Raw genomic sequence first — 16,264 nt, forward strand, 5'->3', positions numbered from 1 at the left:
CTACCGTACATGTTTTAACCACTGTACCACAAACGGGAAAACAGCTATTGAAACGTTGACACATTCAACAGTATTGTATGCATTTGCTATTATTTTGTTTTTAAAAATAAGCTTATCCTATGTAATCCGTATGCAGCCCCACTGATTTATATGTAAAACTTTGACCAAAACCAAATACAGCTGTGATGCTCACCCTCAGAAATGTATTTTAAATATTAACTGCCTCAGTTGGCATCGTGAGTAGTAAACGGTGAATGTAAATCCACACCTGTGGTATTTGGCAGCACAAGCCACAGCGATATTTTTGTTATGTAATTTTGCATTTAAATGCATTTCTTGGGCAAGTTAAATTTCGAAAACGTCATATAATTTGTCAGACTATCATGTATTGATCACTTTTCTCTTACAACAGGATAAAACTCATTCAAAACCAGAGCCCTTAGTCCTGTTGACCCTGTATATGCTACATATTTTCTACGCCAGCATGCTCACTGGCCATGATTATTCTGTACTGTCACATAACTAGATTTACCATCAGCATGTCACATCCCAATGTCCTAATTTGGTGTTTCACAGTGGGAGAAGATGTTGCCTGTAGTTGTAATACTTGTGTGCATAATTCAGTTTGGGTAGTGTTTGTTTAGTTGTGGTTTGAGCACTTTGCCAAATTTCTGTCCTGCATGGTCTTAACCCCCTTGTACAGACAGGCTCATTCGATGAAGAGTCTCAAATGTAAATAGGTTATTAACTTTAACAGTTAAATAAAGTCAGATACAGACCAAATCCGGACACACACTTTCATTTACGATCTGGAGGCTCCCCTAAAAAGCTCTCGGGTTATTTGTTGTATGTTAAATGTTCTGCCAAATGGTGAGATGTCTTCCCAGCATCTCCTCCTGTTCCTCTGTTGCTGTTTGACTTGCTGCTTCTGTAAGCAGTGAAATTATCAATAAATTCCAGCGTGTCTGTTCCATTTGCAGCTGTATACAATGTGTCCAAAGTGTAAATAGACCACCATGTTTGGCAGATAAGGAGGCATGGTCTGGGCCATGAGCTGTTCCTGTTCCTGTTTTTTTCCCTGCGGTTTTTACTCTGTTAGCTTTGTTTCTGTTGATTGTTCATCTGGAAATGTACATCTAAATCCTGCAGAACAGCCTGCATCTTAATGAGCTGTGCAGTCTTACAAGGGGTTTTCTTCACCATCAAAATGATTTCTGTTCATTTTTTAGTTACTGCTGCACTCTGGTTAAGTTTAAGTAATGCAATTCAATTAGCTTGGTACAAATTTTAACTGTAATTCAACCACTGGCTCTCACTCCTGTTCTCACTGAATGTAGAAAAACTGGGTTTACAAGCTTAAAAAAAATCTAACTGCAGTTAAATTTTCACATGGTTTTTTCAAGCCTGAAAATATGAATCTTGGTGTTTTAGTGTGCATGGCTCTCCCAAGATGCTGACCACATCGAGACATGCTTTAATAAACAGTTTATAATAGTTTAGTGAAAAGTTTATTTTGGCAAATTAACCACCTCTGAAAGCTCTTTTCGTCATCTGCACGGTCACGTCTGTCCTCCTCATACATGCCTGTGCAAAAAGTATGTCTCATTGCCTTATATTTTGCTTTCAAAGAGTCACACTTTCTTGCAGCTTTTTAAAAAATGATCTCGAGCAATCGTTCTCTAGGCTTTCGGAAAGTCTTTCGAAGTTTTGGCTGATTTTTCACTCATTTTAATTCTCGTCCTTGTATATGACCGAAGGTTTTGTTGTTTGTTTCTTAAGCCACTTAACACCGACCTATGAATTATTCAAGCATAAAAAGGCATCAAAGTGCTATTATCTGAAGACTTGGCATATCCCATCATAGCTTGCAGCATGTTCATAAAAACTTTAAGGAAATAGGCAAATGGAGGGGAAAAGAAGAATGGTAAGGCCTGAAAAACTATCTGCAGCAGATGAACAGTATCTGAAAGTCATGTCCTTAAGAAATAGGAAAAGACAAAGGAGAGATGCATCTGCTTATTCATCTACTCTTTACTGAAGTCTCATCACAGTATCAGTGGTAACAGGTCTGATGTAGTGTTTGCGCACTACTACTGTGATCTAGTGGCAACTCATTCTCAAGCTAACTTATATTTTTTCTTTTCATTTTTCCATCTTCCTCTTCTTCTTTTGTTTTAAGAGTGTCGATTTATGAACAGAGCCTGAAGAACACTTTGAGTTCTCCTGAACTCGTCACACTTTTCACTCAGCTTCAAGGTCTGCGTTTGTGTAGGTGTGACATCCGTTTACTGAAATCTGTATCGATCTATGTGGCTGGCCACCTTGTTATAGTTAAGTGTTAGAAGACAAGCATTTGACATGTGAAAACTGTCAAATGTCATCATGTTTCCTTTTTGTCTCACTTGATGTCAGTATCCTTTAACATGAACTGTGTCTGATGAACTCACTCCTTTAGTCCTCCTGTAACAAAAGAGTGACACATTTTCAAATTCCATGTACAATTTTACCTGATAGTTGACTGATCGATCAGTGACACAAATCCAGTAACCAATCTTTAAAATGTGACTTAACTTTTAAAATATCACAATGTCTACTGCTCACCTCTGTACTGTATCGGACCCAGTAAATTAATGAAAAGGTTAAAGAAATGAAGAAATACTGTGAAGCTCCGACTCTCTGAAAGAAAGATCATTCATGCAGAAGCAAAAACCTTTCTCTGTTCAACAATGTGCTACACTGTAACAAAATTACAGATTATTTCCACTTAATGCACCATATCTTGAATCTTGAATCTTTTAAACAACAGCGCTTTATTTAGTCATTTTCACTTTGTTCACCTCAGGGAGTCAATGATGTAGCACCAATCCCTTCTTTTGGCCGGTGATGTGAGTCTTATATATGGCTGAACACCTTGAGCTTCAGGTAAGATAAGAGATTGAATAAACTGACATCCCTAAAATGAATAAATTGATCTAACTTAGTCACCTTAGGCAAATTGTACTTAGTTTTTCAAATAGATTTTGCAGTGCACCTGTTTCTGACCAGCTAACTCGTTTTTTTCTCCTTAGACCCTAAATTTAGTTTTTTTTTTTTAAATAAATTTTATTTGAGTTTAAAAGTTAATTTTAGGTATAATTGAAATGAGTATGTTTAAAGAATACTGTAGTTCAGCATTGCTACAATGAATACTTACACATTCAATCTTTTACATAAGTGGTTGTTGTGCCCAAAATGTTGGACAGGATTGGAAGAACAGAAGATAGAAGTTTGAATTAGTTCAAGAAATCTGCTCAAATTTCAGATAAAATAATGCATAATAATGTCACACAAAATATTCACATCATTTTAGTCGAAATGAAATCATCACTGTCATTTTTTCAGTGTTGTAGCTTTAAGTTCTTCATGATATGAAATTTCTACACTTCTCTCATATCCATTTAATATTTTCGAGAAGTAAGAATTAATGGATTTTAATGGATTCAGTTAGCAGAAAATTGGTGAATTAATGCTTGCTTGTAAAAGTGCAAAAATAGCTGTTTCCAATTATGTTTCTCTGCAATTCAAACAGATGAGTGAGGAAAAAGTCATCGCTCAAATTCAGCAGCAAGGGGGAGACAAAACTCTGTGTAGCTGAACTGACCTTTATGAATTTGTTTCCCTGAACTGTGAGACGCGATGACATTCAAACATCGTGGCATTTTGACTCTTTGTGATGAGTGCAAAATCAATTCTGACGCTGCCTAAAACATGTAGGAGACAAAACTGGTGTGCACGACTGAAAATCAATACATCCGCTGAACAACAACAGTAACACATAAATAACCACATTTACAAATGAGAAGTTGTGTTTGTTTTCTGTCTGATTAATTTAAACACTGTTAGAGATGATGGAGGTTATCTGGATGCACATATATAGGACGTCAGATAACAGACAGTATGTCAAATATCACACAAATGGAGATGTTTATTTATATGACAGTCATCAACAATGGAAAAATGGATGTCACGGGTAAATTTCTACAAGGTTATCTAAATTAAAGACACAAATACAATACACAATTATTATTATTTTTTGCAGTTAAATTCACTTTCCCCAAACCAGCATTCAGTAGATGCAGCAGTTTCAGTCTCGAGTGAGGACAGGCCTCTAACACATAGCACATGAGCAATCACCTCATTCTTTGCAAAATTGATTAAGCTGTCAGTTTGCATTGGGGTTGTGAATGAACAACCTTTTTTCAAGTGCAGTTATTGAGCTGTTGTCTCAGCAGCTGCTCAAGGACACAAAAAAGCTGTTTTGAAGTGAAGTTCTTGTTCTTGCTTCGTTAGAAAACAAGCTTCAGGTTTCCTGGAGACAGCATTGGGTTTTCTTTCCAGAAACGCCCTTTAATACATTCATTTTATCCTCTAAGTCAGTGTATCCCAACTACTGTGCCCTGGAACATAGGTGCGCCGTGGAAGATTATCTGGATCCACCTGGTTAGTACTCTAAGCAATCAGCGTAACGGGTAGAACAATTACATTCTTTTCCACTAGAGGGCAGTACAACTACCTGCTTTAATTAAATGGGTTGCCAGCTTCCAGTAAAAAAGAAGAAGATAAAGAAGAAATTACATAATAGTCATACTGTGTTACAAAACCTATTAGCAATAGATAAACATTTGAAAAGAAAGAGTAGTCAGTCTGAGCTGGATCCTGGAGAAAACTCAGACCCATATGAAGGCCCTAGCATAGTGGTCAGAAGAAAGCAAAAAAGGTATACTGGGGACAAACCGAGCCAACTCCACTATGTCTGGTGCGTGGGGAAAAATTATCAATTCGTTTTTTGTGACATTTTGGTTTGGTGGTGTGCTGTGTGATTTTTCTTATGTGAAATATGTGCTGTGGCTCCAAATGGTCTTACTGCTCTAAGCAGTGGCACAGCATGTCAGCAGGGTAAGAGTGCCTTGGCAGTCTCTACTTATAAGCAAAGATTCCAAGGCTTGCTTTTGAATCAATCTTCCACTGATATGCAGATTCTGATTATGTCATGTTTCATCCGTGCAAATGCTTCCGATGTACGCTGTAGAGCAGGGGTGTCAAACTCAAATACACAGTGGGCCAAAATTCAAAACTGGAACAAAGTCGCGGGCTAACAGTAATATTTATTGAAAAACTTCTCCAGATATAAGAATGAATCTTTTCTTATGGACTCAAATAAGTTTTGCTGGAAAACTGAATATGGAACAAGCAAAGCTTAATACTAAACAATATATATATTAGCTGTATAATACCAGTAGGCCAGCTGCGGGCCAAATTTGGCCCGCGGGCCAGAGTTTGACACCTATGCTGTAGAGTAATTTAACATGTTCGCCAGGTACCAAGAAGAACCAGGACCAGGAAGTCTTCATTCAGTGGGTATTATCATGTTAAATTCTCCTGCTTGGGACATTTTTATGCTGAAGTCAAATATTTTGTTCATCACTTCATGCAGATAGGGTACTTTCTCACCTTTTGCCCACAGCTCAGCTTATTGAAATCTCCATAGCTGACAATGCAAGAGTACTCTTTCCAGTAGAAAAGGGGATATCTTATCTTTAAAATCAGTATGACTCACTTACCTCCTTAAAACATGCCGCATCTTTCACAGTTAATCGCACTAATTAAAGAATAAATTCACAATCAATGGCCCTCATCTGGGACTCTCCTCAGCTCTTACTGGAACAGTGGCGCGGCTGCCCCTCTGTTGGTCTTCCATGGTCTCTTGTGTTCTGGGGGCCTCTGGATGTCTGGAGTTTTGATCTCCTCCATACCCGCTTCACACCCTGGAGGACGGGGCTGTGGCCCCCCCACACTCCCTAGCAGATCATTACATGGAGAAACCTTTGGAATGCAAGCATGCTGATCCACACAGGTATGCACACATGGGTATTCACAGACGCGGACTAAAGCTTTCTTGGCTGCTGCCTCAAAGCACACTGTGCGCTGTCTATCTTGCGTGCTGCACAATATCGTTTATTATTTAGTAAATATTGATATCTATGACTAGCTAGTTTATTGTGATGGTGCTTTGTTTTCTCTATTATTATGTTGCTCTTTGTTGTTTGCTGTCTCCTCTGTTTGTTTTTTTTGTTTGTTTGTTTTTTTTTCTCCATACAGGTGACCCAGGAGTTCTTTCTTTTTTTTTTTCTCTTTTTTTCTCTCTCTTCCCCCCCCCCTTCTCACCGTCTCTTCTCCCCTTTGGTTTTCTTTCTTTCTCTCCCCCTCTTTCTCTCATTCATTCCCCCTGTCCTATTTATTAAAAAAAAAAAAAAAAAAAAAAAATGACAAAGGATGAACTGAAGCTCTGCCATCACGTAATGTCGCATACTGCTGTTTCTGATGTCATTTAAAAAAAAAAAAAAAAAAAAAAAAAAAAAAGAATAAATTCACCATCAATGGCTCTGTGCACCAAAGTGTTCCTTGAATTTTCTCTATCTGATGGGATTAAATACAATGTAATATGAGCAGCAGATCATAAAACCTCAAAAGATCTGCAAACAGCCAAACAGGGCACAGCACTGCTTAAATGAAATGACTACTGGATTACACGCTGTTGCTCTGTGCTTGACAGAATCTGCAGATTTTAATAAGGTGGGAAACACCTGCTTTTTATCAGGGCTGGGTGAAGCACAGCTCCCAGTTTTAGCACTAGCAGGTGTCTTTGAATCTGTACGTCTGCTGCCACTGACGTTCCTGGGAATATTGCTTTCTTTTTTTCAGTTGCAGTTTTCTTTTTTAAGCCTGACCTTTGTGTTTATATTCAACTACTGCTCAGAAGCTTGTCTTTCTTATGAATGTGCATTTTGCTGTTGGTGGCAGGTCCATATACATCCAGCATTCTGCTTTGATGTCTTGAATTTAATCGATATATTTACACGAGTTATTGGCAAATGAATAGCATCAAGGACTTGAACTCATGGAGCAGCAGACTTGGCTGTCAGAGGAGTATAACCAAGGGCTCATTCAAAAATGCATTTGCAAAAACATAAACTCCTGATATAATCCTCACTGTATGATGTCAAACTGGCAAGCTATGTTATAGCAGTGGTTCCCAAACCTTTTTTGCTAGGCCCCCCACGTCCTCCAACCACACACACCCATATTTTGTTTTCAAACTCCATTGCAGTTTATTCCACACCTCAAACCTTTTGTAAACAATTAAAAAAATAAAAGTTAACTGCAATAGAGTACAGGTTGCAATTAAATAAACCACTACCTTTTTTGAAAAAGCAGAAAAACAAACATCTTTAATTATTTTACGTATAGTTGTTTTTGTTTTGTTTTGACTGTGTAAGAATATTCAACATTGTTATCAATATATTTTTCAAAAAATGTCTCTCTGTGCAAAATGGGTTTAAAAACAACTGTGAGATACTGTTTGTCTGTGATTTGAACCGAGCGAACAAATATTGGCAGGATCAGTGTTTTGCCAAGGTGGATCCGGTTTACTCCACCTCCATTACAGACAATTAGACGTGGAAGTAGTGATGCTTTTGGGAACCACTGTGTTATAGCAGTTAAGAGAAGGGCTTTTGAACTCACAGGCCAAACATATTCATGTGCGTTTAAGTTTGAAACTTCTTGGGTCATCATGCAGGGGCCCTGCATTTCACTAATTACAGGGTTCAGCAGTCACAATTTACATTTCCCACACTATATGACAAATGCTTTCTGTTTTATTTTACAGATTAATACATGGCTATGCTGACATTAAAACAAAAAATTAACACAAAATATTTTTTTAATTAATTATTTTTGACTGAATATTTAAAAATATTTAAAAACATGAACTAAAGTCAAAGGAACAAGATAGTCGGGATTTAAACATGCATCTGAAATAACAACCCTTGACTCAGTGGGTGTTGCTGACTGTATGACTGCATTTTTTAAGAGTGACATGTTTAAAAAACATTTCAAATAGATATCTAAGACAAGCTGAGGTTGTCTTATTTCGCTGGGGCAACTTGTAATTCCTGGTTATATCAGTCTTTATTTTCAATAGGGAAAATTAACCAGTACCTAAAAGGAACAAAACACTTTTTAGTTACTTATGAAACAGTCCAAACATTAAGTTCAAATTATAAAAATAGTCTTTTAATATAAACTATTCAGTGCATAAAACAAATGTACAAATCTTCAATTTTACACATTGATTAAAACAAAATTAAGCATGTTAAACATCAATTAACATGGTCATGTGAGCTAATATAATTAGTTAAAGTGATCTGCATAAATAGGACTGTAAATAAATTATAAGTCTTTTTTCTCTGCCTCCAAACATCCTTGGAGGGAAGGTCGTTGTAGTTTATTCCACAGTGGACGTCTACTTGGGCCATCTGCATCTGTGAAGACAAGAGGAGTCGTTTAGTTCACGCCTCCTTCACCCTGCATGAACCTGCACTCAGCAGGAGTGGATGTTGACATTCATCCTGCATAAATAGCTGCTAGGAATAACATTTTACTTTATACAGCATCTCTCTTGTGTTTTAGTCATCTTCATCTCAAAATTTCTGTATTTTCTGTTTGGAGACTGGCTTGTTATATGTGTAATGATACTTTCCATTGCAGATTAGTATATCTGAAAAACCCATCATTAGTCAGACAAGCCTTGGAGACATGTGCCATTTGCTGTGGCACATCATTTCAGCTCAAACAAACTCTCACCCATCTTTGCCCATACTGGGCTAATCACTGTGGCAGTGATAAAGATGGCTGCTGCCGATGTGAATCTGCTCGCTTGCTGGAAAATGGGGGGATACTTTTTGCTGAACAGAAGCATTTTGGTTAGCGGTAAGTACATTCGCCCTCAAGGTTTTCTGTAAGCAATTCCCAATAAGATCTAATCAAACGGGCCATTTTAAACCAAACCATAATCATTCCCCAAACCAATTATTTTTATTGCCTGAACCCAAGGAAACTGTGACTGAAATGTAAAATTATTATCCAATGAAGCTTTCTGGGAGGCTAAATTCTCCCATGAGTGCCTGTTGATAACTTCCCTTATAGATAAAACCTGAACAGAGACTAATTTGCATACTGTTAAGGTCCCTCCCTGGTCTACCTGCATGATGCCTCGTCAAAGCGTTGATGCTTGTGGGCACAGATAGAGGAGTTCACTTGACAGCGATGGGAGGTTCTTGACTGGAGTGTTGGCTCAGTTCTAGGAAGACAGTCACAGCGTTCCACGTCTATCTCACAATCTGGCATCCACGAACTGAGCGGAAGCTCTAAGAAAGACAAAATAATGAGGTAATTTTAGAGCACAAGCAAAGTACGACACAATTAGCTGAATCACTGTATTGTCACAGGGTTATACTTTGATAATCACCTTGCTGAAAAATGAATTTACAACTTTGATTTAAAAAACTGGAATTATGTGTAAAATGTAAATAAAATCTTAATAATAAATAACCCAGATTTTACTCACAAAAGAGCACAGAAAATATATCAAATATTTAAACTGAGTTTAAAAATGAGTTATTTTAAGAAAATATTAGCTAATCCATCCGGATTGTTATCAGTGCTCATTTCAAAAGCCTCCATCTCTGCTGGTGTATCTGTGCATTAGTGCCTCAGGAATTGTCAGTTTGCACATCTGAAATGTACTTTTAAGATCCACATATGCTCCCATTGACATCATTCCTCTCCCAAATATCCATCAGCTGAACTCATCACTTTAATGACCTTTGCAGATTGTTGTTAAAAGAAGAGTTGTCTGTGCTGTGAAAATATGGGTTTGGAAAATTTGCAAATCATCACATTCTGCCTTTATTTGCATTTTACAGTGTCCCAAGTTTTTTAGATTCGATGTTGAAGTACTAGTTCACACAAACAGAGAATTAGACCTTGTAAGGTGGGATCTCATGCCAGTCCCGTCTGTTGCTCACAGCCACACATTTGATCCTAACAATGGAACTATTTGAAACGACAGGAACATGTTTGCATACCCGGTGTACTGGAAGGGTAAGGTATGCATCTTTCAGACGAACAGTCCCAAATGAATCCACTGGCACACAGTCTCTTGGAGTCCTCTGCCTGTGACAGCTGGCCCAAAGCACAGCTGCAAACAAACAAAATCACTTGAAAAAGAGGAAAACAAAAGATCAAACAGATTCAGCTGAGAGACACGAGTGGGATTTGAGACTCACCCATTGCCCCTGTGAGGTTGAGCGTTCCGTCGTATTATTGCAGGCTCCAAACACTTGCACTCTGTATGGTTCGCAACTTTTACTAGCACAGGTTCTGGTACAAACTTGAATGGGATTACACTGAGGACCTAATAATATAAAAATACACACACATAATCACAAATATGCAGGTTTCACTGACTGACTGATGACAAATCGTGGTGTAATTAAAGGATAACTGAAAAGAAAATCTCTTAGTCTTCTGAGATGTGATCACTTACAGTTTTATTGACATATTCAGTAGTTGTGTTTCTGCAGGTGACGCCCTCTTGATTGCAGCAGCCGCTACATCTGTCAGCAGCAGCAAAACAAGTAAAGTGAAATGTATGCACCTCCAAGTACGCGGACTGAGCACCTATCATTTTTCTTGTTTGAAGATAGTTCTTCATGTCTAAATGATCATAAAATATAACAGGTATGGAGGACCAAAACTGCCAAAATGAAATGGATGTGCTAGTAAATGCATCAGAACATCAGCAATGTTCTTGGAGAAACAACTGTTGGTGTCCATCAGTCTGGGAAAGTTTATACAGCCATTTCCAAACAATCTGACGTCTGCCATTCTACAGCTAGAAAGATTATTCGCAAGTGGAAAACATTCAAGATTGTTGCCAATCCTTCCAGGAGTGGATGTCTCAGGACACTGAGTCCGAGGTCAGTTACTGTAAGGCACGGAGGCATTTTTGCAGAACTGGAGTCTAATTAACTCCTCTCTATACAGTGTTGGGGAGTAACAGAATACGTATTTAAAATACAAAATATGTACAAAAAAATACAAAATAAAAACTGTATTCCTTTACAGTTACCATTTAAAAAGGTGGTATTCAGAATACAGTTAATTGTTGAAATAAATGGATTACATGGCGGTCTTTTCCTGTTTCATAAGGCTATGCTGTTGAGGTAGGTTAGCAGGGCATAGCCTTATGAATTGTTTTTCCTCCAAAACAATAAGTTCAGTTAGAGCAGTCTTTCAACGCCTCTCTCTCTGTCTCTTGCTAGCAAAGCTGACCCAGATAACAAAGTAAAGCTAGTTTTCAGCTACGAGCCCGACACAGTACCCAACGTATTAGCCAGAGGTGCCTTTACTATGGTTCGGAGCCGCGGACCTGTTTTATATACGCGCGGAATAGTTTTCTATACGAGATCGCTGCAAACAGTGCAGGCTTACCTAATGTCCACCTACTGTTACTCATTTTATATTAAGATTTAAAAATGTAGTTGGTATTGTTAAGGCGAATAACCTTCAGTAATAGTAATAAATCACACAGCAAGAGTACATTCATGTAGTTGTAAAATACTAATATAATGATAATATATTAAGTAATCCAAAGTATTCAGAATACGTTACTCTCATTAAGTAACGTACCAGAATACGTTACAAAATACATTTTGGGCCATGTATTCTGTAATCTGTAGTGGAATACATTTTAAAAGTAACTTTCCCAACACTGTCTCTGTATAGAGATTTGAATGTGAAGCGATCTGTCCAACATCTAAAAGTTGGATCAAAAAGGGTTATGCAACAGGACAATGATCGCAAGCACAACTCTATAACAGAAAGGATGAAAAAGAAAAGTGTTGCAGTCAAAGACCAGGCCTTAACCTGATTGAAATGCTATGATGAGAACTACACAAGTCCTGTGAAAACCTTTCAGTTTTTTCAGTGTATACGGTGATGATCCCTTTTGTTATTGGTGTCATTTCTGGATTCATGCTCCATCTTAAACAAACCTGTGGACAGACACACAAGGTGGCTTGAAGAACACTGAGTGGTCGGTGCCCAGCTCCTTAGCCACGTCAACACAGGTTTCCCTGGGCATGCACTGTGTACGCTGCCACTCTTCGTCTATGGCTTAATAGGAAAAATGCAATGTTTCAATGCAAATAAAACATAAAGCCTTGCACATTACACGAAATATGTAGATATCAACCTGTAAGAATCTCCAAGCTGTAGGATTCAGCAGCAAAGCGCGTGGAACGGTGTGACCCCACTGAGAGAGGAGAAGTGAGGGTCTCTGGCTGCTGTAGTCTAAGTCGACACTTCCACAGTTTCCAGTCAGGAAAGTCTGCGAGTCGTAGCAGCTCATCCAGGCTCGAGGACGACCGCACCTTCCTTTCCCACTTTTGGATTACTTGCTGCAATGACAGACATTCTATTTGAGATCTTTGGTTGTTTTGGGATGGAGGTTTTAAATCGATCCAATACTGGGCATTTATATAGCTTAAATAGGTACACTAGATCTATTAGGAGGAGCGCACAAGTATGATTAGAGCCACCTCAGTGATAAATGGAATTTCTTATTCAGCAAGTTTAATTAAGACACCATGCTTTAAAAGATAAAATACAGGTAGCTCCTTAATTTTGTTTTTATTTATTTATTTATTTAATTTTTCTCATTTTTGCCTCACTAGCGCCACAAATGTGTTTGAAGTGCAGACCTGGAGCATCAGTTTAAGGGGTTTGACAAAAGTTTTGGAGTAACTGCTTGAGGCTTACAACCATTTTTAGAGGCTCAAAACGAAAGTACTAGAATTTAAGGATTGAGTTTAATACTTGGATGAAAATCCTTTGCAGTCAATGAATGCTTTAAGACTGGACCCTGTGAACATCATCATGTGCTGCATTAGGTCTTTACTGAAGCCACCTTCAGTTTCTCCCTGTTTTGGGGTCTTTCTGCCTTCAGTTTTGACTTTCCTAACTGCCAACCAGATGGTTGACTAGGCCACTGAAGAAAATCCAATTTTCCCATTATCCTTAGTTAATCTTGGTTTCATCTGTCTAAAGAATTTTGTTTCTACCAGAACTGATCAGGCTCTTGTAGATGTTTTAAGGCAAATTGTGTATTTAATGTTCTTGAATGTGACCAGTGGTTTGCATCACATTGTATTCACACTGCAGTTACATTTATGAGTCTATTGATTGTGGACTTTTTTCCTATTCAAGTAACTTCAAGGTAAACTTCAAGGTTAACCTTGGGTTTTTTGTACTACAAAGGTAGCTCAGTGTTAGACACCATGGTAATTTATGCTGCAAATCTAGATTAGAGATCAACAGGTATGGATTATTCAGTCACCAGATACTGATTCGGTTTTTCAGAGAATGCTGATACTACAGCTGATCTCTGTGCATGAATAGTAGGAGGGTCTACAGTAATTCATTAGTGTCAAATGTCTGTGTTTCCCTGGTGATCGGTAAGAAACATATATTAGATGAAAGTTACCAACTTGGTTTTTTCCCTCTGTTTGCAAACAATTTTACAACAACTAATGTTGTTCTACTAGAAGAAATCTATTATCTTAAACAGAGCACCTATTTGCAACCTACTTGCTGAATTTATACGAAATGCATATGTAGACTAAGCCGACATTTGAATTTTATTTTTATAATTTATTCTGTACTCCAACACTAAGCCTGCTGCGGAAAAAAAATTGATCTGTCTTTCAATTTCATTTAATGAAATACTTTCTTTTAATCCACTAGACAAAGTCAGTCAATTATTCAGTTATGTTTTAGCCTCTTAAAATTGGGAACTATTCATAAAAATGTCTGTTAATTAGGAAAGTTTTGTAAAATTCCTTGAATTAAAGGTGACAGTCTGCACATCTTGATTCTTTGATGTAAAATCCCCTGTAGTGGTATACGGGTGCAAAACTGCAACAAAAATGAATCTTTGCCAATAAATTATAGGAGTAACTTAATTCTTTTCACTTCATGTTTGGCAAAGTTTCATACTTTCAACTTCCGACATCTTGACAGTCACATGGGGGTATAAGCAACTTTTAGTGAACAATGAAGGATTTCCTGGGAAAATCCCATATGCTGATCATTAGCATGTTAGCCGTTTCACCGTTAGCATTCTACAAAAACACTGCCTATCCTGTATGCACATCCTTCGAGAGCTGCTAGTGTGGCGTCAGACGCACTGGGTTAAAAAACAACCAAATGGAGCATAAAACTAAATTCAGTAACAGCTGCCACAGAATACTTGCTTGTTACATTTCCCTGCCTCTGAAGACTGCTTAAAGTTTCCTAACTGTGCTTCCTGTAAGCGGTTTCCTTGTTAACCATTTAAGCCCATGTTGGCCAACATGCATATGCCAGACTTACATGAACACTTTTTTTGTTTGGAACTCCATAAACAGCTGTGACTCAAAACCAAAACGCTGTACGTCATGCCACCGCAGAAGTGATGATGTTGACAGAATAAATTGAAAATACAATGAATAAGACATGTGAGTAACCTTTTATGAAACACAACCAAGTTTTTTTCTCACTCCTCGTAAATCCTGTAAAGGATTACAATTTTTAGCGCTCTGTTGTTGTGTTGACATGCTAAAATAGAGTAAAACACTAAAGAGCAGAGGATGTGAACTACCCAAGCAGGAGAAAGGAGAGAGTTGAGTTAAAATTTTGGAATTCCCCAGTCCCATTTTTTGTGGGGTGTAAGTCAAAGCGTGACACCAGATGGTAGGTCTATAACAGGGGTGGCGGCACGGCAGGATGGATGGTCACGGGCTCCACAGTGCTCGGTTTATTTCCTCTGGACGGCTATATGGATCGAAACCCTCTGATGGGATCAGAGTGTTGCAAAAGAGGAGGGTGGGGCAGGTTTGCTTCTACTTAAATGTGAAAGACGTCAACAAAAAAACGGGAAGGGACAGAGAAGGAAGATGGGAACCTAAAAGAGGCTGAATTTTTTGGTGTGGAAATGACTAGTGATGAAGGAAATTATGTAAAAAAAAGAAAGAGTTAAATTATTTTAAAAAAATCCCTCAAATGTAACTACCATGTTAGCTGCACATTTACAATTGTGGTTTCAGCTGCAAATAAACATGTTCACATGTGAATTTAATGGGATCGCAGTAACTGTGGCAGTATAAGTTTGTAAGGCAAAAACAAGGACGAAAGAAGGAAAGAAGCAGCAAAAAAAAAAAAATGAAATGGCTCACTTCAATCAGCTGAAGTTACAGATCAACTTGCACTTTTTCTCACAGACGTTTTACATGTTTTCATAGTTTAGACAGAACATAAACGTACAAACGAGCCGCACTCACCCTGTTTGCTTCCTCCCTGTGTGCGCTGTGGCCCACATGTATCCAGCTGAGCTCCACCACTAGAGTCACCAAGCAAGAAATTCTCCACAGAGTCCGTTTCATCTTCATCATCATCCTTTGACGTTCTTTCTGAGGAAGCAATATGATCTTGGTTCCTTATGCTGCTGGCAGAGAGCACTTAGAGCTGGCTGCCTCTCTGACTCGGTTTCCCAGACCAGCTGAGACAAACACAAAGTCCTCTCAGACCAGGTATGTCCAAAACAAACTCTTGGTCTTACAGACAAAAACTAGTGTGCGTGAGCCAGGCGTAACCTGTCACGGCCACCCAGACACCCTCAAGCCAAATGGAGAAAGGGGGTGTTTAAAACAAGCACCTCTTCCTGTTGAAGCTTTAATAAGAAGTTGAGACGTCCAGTTAAGTGCTGAGGCTATTACAAGTTAAACCTTGCAAATTACCTCAGACAAAAAGAAAATGAAGGTTATCCTGAAGACTTCTTATCAACACACTCTGTTTTAGATTCAAGGCCGATGATATGCTTAAAGGCCTGTGGCTGGATAAACTAAACAAAAACCTCTGTGTTCAGACTTCTAGGTTCCTTGTAACTGCTATGTTACAGTATCCGTATTGAAAATTCTCCACTATCTGTCTTCATTTCTTCCTGCTGTGGTGTTTCGATGCCTCTTGAGTTCCAGTAGGCTTGAATGCCTGTCTTTCCTTCACTGCTGCCGGTCTTGCAGCCTCAAAGTGCAGCTTTTTATGTTCCTCGTTGTTCCCGTTTTCCCTTTTTTAATGTCCGTCTGTCAAGTGATCAAGTCCCCTGCCTGTTAAATCCCCCTACCAATGTCCTTTCTTCTGAAGCTGCCAAACCACACACAGCCAAAGAGCAACACCATGTGTTTTAAATGTGATCCAGACCGCTATAACATGTAAGGGGAAACAAGATGCCGGCACCACCCCTGTCTCACAGACACCACACCCACACACCCCTCCAAGCCCATTT

The 16,264-nt window shown here is 38.5% G+C and overlaps 1 protein-coding gene across 1 annotated transcript; it reads right to left on the minus strand.

Moving 5' to 3' along the window:
- Positions 1–8,093: 8,093 nt before the first annotated feature.
- vegfd (vascular endothelial growth factor D) lies at positions 8,094–16,169 on the minus strand. The gene is made up of 8 exons (XM_085457641.1): positions 15,264–16,169; positions 12,140–12,344; positions 11,940–12,060; positions 10,430–10,499; positions 10,170–10,297; positions 9,969–10,081; positions 9,083–9,248; positions 8,094–8,363 (listed from the first exon to the last, which is right to left on the minus strand). Exons 1-8 carry the CDS (start codon positions 15,375–15,377, stop codon positions 8,345–8,347), a joined length of 936 nt encoding a protein of 311 aa, XP_085313767.1. The 5' UTR covers positions 15,378–16,169; the 3' UTR covers positions 8,094–8,344.
- Between the last annotated feature and the right edge of the window lie 95 nt (positions 16,170–16,264).

This window comes from Copadichromis virginalis, linkage group LG1, assembly GCF_057382275.1.
Source record: "Copadichromis virginalis isolate Kocher_CV1m ecotype Utaka linkage group LG1, C_Virginalis_male_GT1.1, whole genome shotgun sequence".
Lineage (NCBI taxonomy): Eukaryota > Metazoa > Chordata > Actinopteri > Cichliformes > Cichlidae > Copadichromis > Copadichromis virginalis.

Bases quoted from the DNA above. Each gene is read 5' to 3' on its own strand.
- vegfd (XM_085457641.1), bottom strand. From the start codon at position 15,377: ATGATGATGAAGATGAAACGGACTCTGTGGAGAATTTCTTGCTTGGTG. The intron at 12,345-15,263 runs GTGAGTGCGGCT...CTGTCATTGCAG, and splicing joins ACAGGGAGGAAGCAAACAGG to CAAGTAATCCAAAAGTGGGA. The intron at 9,249-9,968 runs GTATGCAAACAT...TGTCTTTCTTAG, and splicing joins TTACCCTTCCAGTACACCGG to AGCTTCCGCTCAGTTCGTGG.